This window comes from Gopherus flavomarginatus, chromosome 5 (assembly GCF_025201925.1).
Source record: "Gopherus flavomarginatus isolate rGopFla2 chromosome 5, rGopFla2.mat.asm, whole genome shotgun sequence".
Classification (NCBI taxonomy): domain Eukaryota; kingdom Metazoa; phylum Chordata; order Testudines; family Testudinidae; genus Gopherus; species Gopherus flavomarginatus.
Window position 1 is genome coordinate 105,634,738 of NC_066621.1, and position 9,046 is coordinate 105,643,783.

The 9,046-nt window shown below is 39.7% G+C and overlaps 1 protein-coding gene across 3 annotated transcripts; it reads left to right on the forward strand.

The window, feature by feature from the left end:
- The first annotated feature begins 965 nt into the window (after positions 1-965).
- On the forward strand, positions 966-8,794 carry ZNF770 (zinc finger protein 770). Of its 3 annotated transcripts, none has more exons than XR_007774507.1 (3): positions 966-1,202; positions 4,516-6,823; positions 7,326-7,420. XR_007774507.1 is itself a non-coding variant. In XM_050953880.1 (3 exons), the coding sequence occupies exons 2-3, from the start codon at positions 4,658-4,660 to the stop codon at positions 7,424-7,426; spliced, it is 2,013 nt and encodes a 670-aa protein (XP_050809837.1). In that variant the 5' UTR covers positions 966-1,202; positions 4,516-4,657; the 3' UTR covers positions 7,427-8,794. The 3 variants fall into 3 exon arrangements, 2 of the variants coding, with proteins under 2 accessions (XP_050809837.1, XP_050809836.1); XM_050953880.1 differs by having other exon boundaries at positions 4,516-6,569; positions 7,326-8,794; XM_050953879.1 differs by having other exon boundaries at positions 4,516-7,417.
- Positions 8,795-9,046: the final 252 nt, after the last annotated feature.

The window sequence follows — 9,046 nt, forward strand, 5'->3', positions numbered from 1 at the left end:
GTTACCTAGGTGAAAAGTCCCAGTTTTTTCAATTTATCTTCCTATGGACATTTTTCAGCGCTTCATTCTTGTAGCCTGTCTCTGAACACCTCTTTATTTCTACTATATTCTTTTTGAGATGAGGTGACCAGAACTGAACACAGTATTCTACTGACATATGCCAGCATGGGAATATTTCCAATATTACTCTCCATCTCATTCCTTAGGTGCCCAAAGACTTTATTTGTTTGATTGCACTTGAGCAGAGATCTTCAGTAAGCTGTCTACGATGTTGCCCAGATCCTTTTTGTGCATTGAGTGATCTGCCTGCAAAACATCCCTACAGAACGATCAGACTTTTTGAAAAGGTATCAGTCCCCCAAGCAGCCTCTTCATCTGGACTGTTTGATAACGAGTGCGATATTAAAATGTTTCACTGGGAGACGCACCTGCACAACCCTTGATCAGCAGAGGGCCAGGAAAGCATCTTTAAAACATAAGCCGTTGGGACAAAACCTGAACTCCCTCTGGGTCAAAACTTCCACTGCCCGGCTAGGACAAGACACCCACGACCCACCAGAGCTTTGCCTAAGGACTCACTTTGGCGCAAGATGAGACTCGCCTTCCAAAAGGACGGGGCTGGAGTGGGGGAGAGATTTGGCAGATCTCTGTGGATGACACCAGCAAGCGGTCCCCACACCGTGATTTTCCACTGGGCGGGGGGTTTGCTTCTCTCGGTTTTGTATATAGTGCTGTGCTGGTGAGAGACAGACACCCCCGGCCCCTCGCCCCAGCTGCTCCCGAGTCTCCCCGTCACCATGCAGCAGCAAGCGGCGCGCTAGCCAGAGCCCTCCCGCTGCTGCCGCCTCGCCCAGCGCCGCGGCCCGGGGAAGGAGGCGGGGTGGGATTGAACGGTGGGAACTGAAAGCTCGGCGCTGGGTTTCCCTGAGTCCCGGAGACTCGGTGCCATCCGGGGGGAAGAATTTGCACGGCAGAAACCGTGCGAGGGATGAGACAGGCTAGGGCGCCGCGGCCGCTTCTCAAGTTGCTTCCCCCAGCCCCTTGCCTGGCTGGGGCGTCGCCGGGTCCCGGGAGCGCTGCGCTCCACCTCCCGAGGCGGCCCGGAAAGCCCCCGCGCTGTCGGTTGCCAACGCGGCTGCTCTCGGGAGGAGCCTCTCGGGCATTTCCCCTCAGCGCACTGCAGGCTGCAGCCCCCAGCTGGGGTGAGGCATCAATTTGCTGCTGATTCCTCTCTGCCCTTCTGATCACTGGGGGCTCAGGTCCGGGCCCCAGTGAAGTTTCTTGGGATTTTTGCAGTGGATTTAAGTGGAAGCAGGATTTGGCCTTGACTATAACTGGGATTGTCCCCCACCCCTTTGTAGGACGTGTCACCGCAGTAGCCTTCCCTTTCCTCTGTAATATGCGGAGTTTCTAAACCCTCTCTGCTTTGGGGGGTGCCGGTGTGTTAGGGCTAGTGGAAGTCACTTTTTTCCCACAGTAAAAAAGCTGGTCTTTTATGTAGTCTGTTCACTTTTTTTTTATTTGAGACTTTGTTTTTAATCCTTGGTTTACTTCTTTCCAAAACTAGGACCTCAGATTGTAATCCTCTAAATTTTGGGCAGGGAGGGAATCATTCACTTGTAAGATCTGATCCCAAAGGTTTAAAAATGTGTTTAAATGGAGATGATCCAAGATGTATTTGTAAAAGGTTGGCATGGGGTGTCAGTTTAAGTTTCCTTCAAACATGGACCATTCTCATGCTCATTGTTTCACTTTTGTTTTGCTTCATAAAATGTTTCAAAACGTTTATGGGAAAATCCAGAGAGAGAAAGAGAGTGCTAGCCTAGTCTTGTAAACTGTTCTGCTTTTGGCCCATTTGCAAACAACTGTGGGTGGAGACAGTGTATGTGAAAACAGTATTTTTATCAATGAGATCTACATTTTTTTCCTAAGGGAAATTTAGTGAAGAAAGGCAGGTTATGATATGTCAAACATTGTATTCAGATTCTTATCTCTGTATCTTGCAATATGTATCTTGTAAAATAAAGCAACTAGGCTTGTGCTTGCATGTTCTGTAGTTAATTTTACAAGATACATGTAGAGTGCATAGCAAAACTCTATCTTGGGATCAGGATAATTCTTTTTATTTTAGGGTAGAGAGTTAAGTATGTCTGAATATAGATTAGTGACAACAGGGCAGAATTCTTGGGGAAAGTGAAGGCCTTGTTTGAATTATATTTTTGGGCTCAAAATTAGTGAATATAATATTACTTGATTCCATGCCCTTATGTCTAAGATGAAATGTAGTATTGGCTTTATATCTATTAGGACTGCAATCCAAAGACCATATCCTGGTCATGTAGAGAAATAGATCTGATGACATTAATTATTATGTCTATTTGTCAAGGCTTGCGAAGGCAGGGTAAATGACGATTCCAGGCTTGATTTCTGCTCCTTGTTTTGCAGAAGCAGCCCATTCATTCCCTAGATGTGAAAGGAGTATGTTACTGTCAAACAATTGGCTTTGGTCACTGCATAAACTCGCTTTGTCAGGCTGTGCTGGGAGGCCCATCCAGTTCTTTTTGTCTGGATATGGACCTATGAGAGAGATGAGGGACATCAGTTTTCTGTCTTTCAGAAAGATTGAGAAATTCTGAATGTTGTAGCTACCGCTTCAAAGGAGCATTACTGTTTACCTCCATAAATTCTGTCAAAAATTGCCAGTACTGACAATATAGCAATTGGGGGAGGAGGGGGAACATCCAGAGTGAGAATTGCAAGCTGTTCAGAAGAGAATTTCAGAAATATTTTTTTATTAAAGTTAATGTTTAAAATTAAATATATGCAAGTTAAGAGGGAAGGTACTGTACATCTGGGGTCAGGCTTGAGTCATAAGGGATTACAGGTATCGATTGCAAGGATGAAGAGATCATACATATCACATAACCAGCATAGACTCTGATTGGGGTGCAAGAGTTTTTAAAGTATCAGTGGATAAGTGAGCTTGGGTATGCCACCCATGGACTGTATAAGGGATCCAAGTCAGTATCAGTATAGTGGATAAGTACATCGGTGTGGTGCATCCCTCGGTTCATCAGGGAAGGAAAGGTGTTATTTCCCTGGTCGGCAGTCTCAGTTACTCAATGTGGTATTGTCGGTGTCCTGTGGTGTGTTCCGTGTAAATGTCTCTGGACCACCTGATGGTAGAGTAGAAGGAAGCAGAGCTGTGATAGTTGGCTATCCGGTTCTCAAAAACTGTAGTTAATAAATTCACTTGACCTTCCCGTACTAAACCCAGAATTAGTATGAAGGAGAAAAACTGGAAACCTGGGTACTGTTCCTCTCCGTATAACTCAGACTGCCCCAGTTTATTATTCTCCATTTAACTTTGGGGAGGGTGTTGTGGTGTGCCAATCTTTTTAGATATTTCTAAATGTTTAATATTTAAGGCATTAATTTTAGGCATCACTTCTAATTTTTGGAAAATTTGGATTCCTGTAGTTTTTGTGTGCACCTGCATCTCTGTGTGTGTTCTAAAACTAGTTAAACATCTAGTATTTTGTGTTCATTGGTGTACTTATTTCAACACACAACTTGTGGTGCATAATATCCAAATGCATGCACAATGAAATGACTTTATAGATAATTATTATTTAAGAAGGGAAATTTGTATTGCTCAGAGAATTGCTTATGTGTTACAGAGTCTGTCGCTCCTTAGGCACTGGTTCAAATATAGGTCAATTTCAGACTGAATAAAAGTCTTTATACCATTAGATGGGTATTGGATGGTCCATGAAATAAATTGGTAATGTGAGTCCAGTTTCAAAGGGACAGCTGGCCACATCCCACAAATGACTAACACTTAGTGCTAGTTACCACTCTTTTTGCAGTTTCAGCAGAGAGGTCACCAACTTGAATGGGCTAGGAGTTTGAGTTATGCTTTCCTTCCTAGAAGTGAGGGTACATTGGTGAGGTGCAGAAACCTGTATGGTACTTGTTCTCTGGACTTCAGTTTAAAGGACTGTTAATTTGGCACTTTTTACAATTTAACTATTATTTTAGGATCCAAGAATCTCATAGTTTTTTTTGCTTCCTTCGTCCTCCCAGATGTTACATCTAGTATATAACCAAAGCTGCTAATAACTAGTATTTACAGTGATAACAGTGATGGAGAATATATTGCAACCCCCCCTCCCCAAAAACCAAAAAAACAACAACTTTTTTTTAACAAGAGCAGTGTTTTTATATTTTTTTATTTTTTACCATAGATGATATGATTTTGGAGTAACATTGAGTGGTAATAGGCTAGATTAAAATGAATCTTTGTTACAGATGACTTTTAACTGACTCTCCTTCTGTAGAATAGTCCCGTTTTTTTCTTAACACATGATATAATTTATGGCTAGTCTGTTAGGAAGCATTTTGAACTAAGTTAAATTTTGTGTATGCTGGTTAAAATAATTGCAGTTTGTTGTCTAAAAGGCAAGAGAAAATTAGTCCCTAAAATACCTGTTTTTCTCATTCTTATTATTTTAGGGATCTGTGGAATTTAAGGAATCCTTCTCTAAGATAACTTTGCTGCTGTTCCGGACCTTCCTTCTCAGTATTGTGATGGTTTCAATTGAAGTACATTTCTGAAGAAACTGACCAGAATAGGAGTCTTATTTATTTTTTTAAAATGTTCAAAATTCAGCAATGTGTAACAGCTAACAGGATACCCAGGAAAAGGCCATATAGATGTGACATCTGCTATAAACAATTTGAAACACCATCAAAATTAGCTAGGCATTATCTTATACACACTGGTCAAAAGCCATTTGAATGTCATGTATGTCATAAAACTTTTAGACAGCTAGTCCATTTGGAAAGACATCAGCTAACCCATAAACTTCCTTTTAAATGTAACATTTGCCATAGGAACTTCAAAAATTTAATTACTTTTTTAAAGCATCAACAGCTTCATAATGAAAACTACCAGAGTGATATTAAGCAAGCTAAAAAATCATTGGATGCCAAGCAAGATAGGCAGTTGTATGGAATATTTCATTGTTCTGTTTGCCAGAAATCTTTTACAACAGAAGAGCGGTGGATGCTGCATCAGTGCACAAAGTCAGATCATCTGCACAGTGCCAGGAGGAGAAAGAAAACTCATATGTGTGAAACATGTAACAAGATGTTTCCATCACGATCTAAGCTGGAAAGACACTTGCTGATTCACACTGGCCAGAAACCTTTTAAATGTTCCTTGTGTGGGAAATCTTTCAGGCAGTCAACACATTTGAAAATCCATCAGCTCACACACACAGAAGAGAGGCCTTTCCAGTGTTGTTTTTGTCAGAAGGGATTTAAGATGCAGAGCAAACTCCTGAAGCACAAGCAACTCCATGTCAGAAATAAATCTCTTCCCAAAGTCCTTTACAGAGCAAAGCCTTCTAAATACCCTAGACCTCAGAACTCACTGGAAGGAAAAAGGGATAATTTTGAGAATGTTGATACTTATGAGCCCCTGGGGAATAATCCACTTGATGTTCACTCTATTTATATTGTACCTTTTCAGTGCCCAGTGTGCGAGCAGTGTTTTGAAACAGAGCGGCTTCTAAATTTGCACAAATGTTTTTACCTGAGAGATGGCAAAAATTCAAACAGTGGCAAATCAGCCTACAGCCACAAAGCCAACATTAAAAGTAAAGTCCTGATGAAACTCAAACATGCTGGAGAAAAGGCATCAGATTCATCTCTGTCTGACAGAAAAAAAAATAAAACAAGTCACTTTAAAAGTTATGACCTGTTTGCATCTAATGAGCAGCATTCTGATTGGAATGCTTCCCCTAAAACTTCTAAGAATTATCATAGCAAGCTTGTCAGGCACAAGACAATTAGTGATAAGAAGAAAAGGACATTTGTCATGCCATTTTCCTGGCAAGAGCACCTACAAAAGCACAAATTAGAAATTAATTTAAATGGTATAATTACTGGTGAAAGCATGTTAAACATGGATGATTCGGTTCATAATAAAGATGACTCTCTTTATGGTTCATTGGATGCTGATTTCTTTGGTAATCCAGAAGCAGCACTTCACTGTGCTTTTTCAGCTCCTCCTAAAAATATACATAATAGACACAAAGTGTGTAAATGTGACAGATGTGAAAAAATCTTTCCTTCTTCATCCAAACTTCAAAGACATTATCTTATTCACACAGGACAGAAGCCCTTTGGTTGTAAAGTTTGTGGGAAGACATTTAGACAGTCAGCTCACTTAAAAAGACATCAGCTTACCCATACTGAAAAGACGCCATATAAAAGCCCTGTTTGCCAGGTGGAATTTGAAAATCTGAACAAACTTTTTAGTCATCAGGGAGATGGCATTGAATTTGAGTCCTCTCAGCCTGTGGGTTATTCCAAAAGACCTTCACAGGCATCTGGCTTTCCAGAATTTGAGCTGATTCAGTCAAATCAAGCAGGTGAAATCAAGCTAGAGTCTGGGGACTTTGTTCTTGGCATGAGCAGTAGAAACACACTGCCGTATTTGTGTAGTAAGTCGTTGGAAATGGAGCAAAGCCATTACAGTCACTGGTATGATTTTTCTGGAGGTATGGAAAAAAGTGAAGCTATTAAGAAGTTTTATCAGTGCAGTGTCTGCTTTAAAACTTTCAAATCACCTTCCAAACTTGAAAGGCACTATTTAATGCATGCTGGACAGAAGCCATTTGAATGTTCAGTTTGTGGTAAAACTTTCAGACAGGCCCCACATTTGAAAAGGCATCACCTTACTCACTTTAAAAAGAAATCCTAAAGATGCAGTGGCTGCCAGAGTTCCACTGAGTGGGATACCAAACACTATAAGGTATTTTGTGTTCAACAAAAGTGGAAGGTATCCAATGAGGTTGGTTGTTTGTTTTTAAAGTCTAAAACTTCTGGATTACATAATTATAAACAGGCTTACATTAGATTGACTGGAAAGCGACTACTTATGTTAAAGAGATGACCTGAAGAAAGGTTGATGTACTGTTTTCAGACTGTCTATTTATATATTTTGTGATGTAGAAGGGTTGATGTTTGAAAACTTCCAGAAATTTTTTTTTAAATTGTGAATACATGTAGTTATTGCATAAAAGTGTTTCAGCAATCTGTAGTGCAATATAAATCACATGTTTAAAAGTTGTGCCTCTTCCCCAGCCAGAGGAGTTATTTCATGACAATATGCTTTCTGACCGCACCTGCCAAAAATCAAATGTAAAAAGACTGTCCTTGATCCACTTCATTTTGTCTCCAGGTATGTAGAAAGCATAAGACGCATGCTGTGCCTGGTTGATACTATTTTTCTTATGCTCCTGTTTGTTCTGCAGATCAGGTAATACAAGAGAAAAAGAAAGGAGTTGGAAAAGGAAGAAGTGGAGGAGAAAGCCCAGAGGGAAAAATAACTTCCACAACAGTAACACGAGATTGAGATAATACTTACCTGCTTTAAGATCTATGGATGAAGAGTGCTATGTAAGAGTTAGGTATTGAACCTATGCACATTAAAATAACAAAGTGTTCCTGAGTCAGTACAGTCCTCTTAACCTCATTTGACTCTTCCAGTCTTGTTCTCTGCCTCTTCTAGCTTTTTGGGTCAGTCCACACAATATTCAAGTGTTGTTCTGCAAGAGAAGTGGATGAGACTCTTAATTAAGCCCTGGGTGGTGGTGGTGGGGTTTTTTGTTTTTGTTTTCCTCTTCTCATGTAATGATATCATTAATGTGTCCCCTTTCCACTCAGCCACCTTGTATCCTTAGTTATTCTGCCAGGCCAAAATTCTGAGTAACAGCCTCCTTGTTTCCTGGTAGTGCACACTGCACAAGTTAAGGAAATATTCCTTAGGACAGGATAAGATGATAACTGAAAACAACGTTGTCGGGAAGTCCTATTCCTTTATAACGTGACAGAATGGGATTGTAAATGACAACTAGCTCCTATTAAGTAAATCCATTTTTGTGTTATTAAAAGCTGTAGTTACAGTATGAATTTTCTGGTAAGTGTTGGGATATGCCCACTTTTTCCCTTATGCTGAAAGAATGCATAAGCAAAAATAGTTATGGACGTGCTGGGAAAGAGACTGAGAACTCGTAGATAAGAATGAAGTTAAGTTTTTTCCCCCCTCAGAAAGAAAAGCTGCCTGCTAAAGTGTATCTTTGTTGTGTAACTTCTCAATGCTTGAACCCTAAAGTTTCCAACTAACAGAAGATTGGTGAGATTCTTTTCATTGTTTAAGTAGATCCAGATTTATTTAAATGAACTCTTTTTGACTTATATTTGCAGTCTTTCAAGTGATTAACCTAAGTCTGACAATGGCATAAGCTATATAATGTTTGGTATGAATGAAGTGAGGATTTCCTCCTATCTGGAGATTGTCTGTCTCCCCTTATGTGAGAGAGTAAAAAGTAGAAAAATGGTCTTGCTGGTATGATCTCATACTTGGCTATTGGTTATACTTTTAGACTTTTTTTTCTCCTCTCCTGTCCCTCCACCCACATTCTGTCAGGTTGTTTTGTATTGAAAGACAGAATACCGTAAAAAGTGTTTTGAGGTGTGCTATAGAGCTCTTTTGAAATACCTGTAACAAATCTTTTTATTTATGTAGTACTTTTATTGTGCACTTCATTTGAAGACTCTAGAGATTTGAAGACTAACTGTGAAATTTGATATGCAGAAGGTAAAAGATTAGATGTCACAGTAACCAACCATTGCTGCATGTTAGAACAAATAGGATTGTTTCTGAAACCATTTTTTCTGCTTTACAAAAACAATAAACTTTTCAATACATATTTATAAAGAACTAGACTTTTTTCATGTTTTAAAAAGTTTTGAGAGTCAGATTAATGACCTGAAACAAGGTTAAATTAAAGAGCACTGCTATTAAATGTATCAAACTTTATGGGGAGTCTGGAGAATACAGCCATGGTAACATCTTAATCTTTTTGTACAGACCTAATCACTCTAATGGAATATACAAAAGAGCATTTTAATAACTGCTATAGAGATACTGGTATACTAGTACTTTATTATCTGCCAGATACTTTATTTTCCC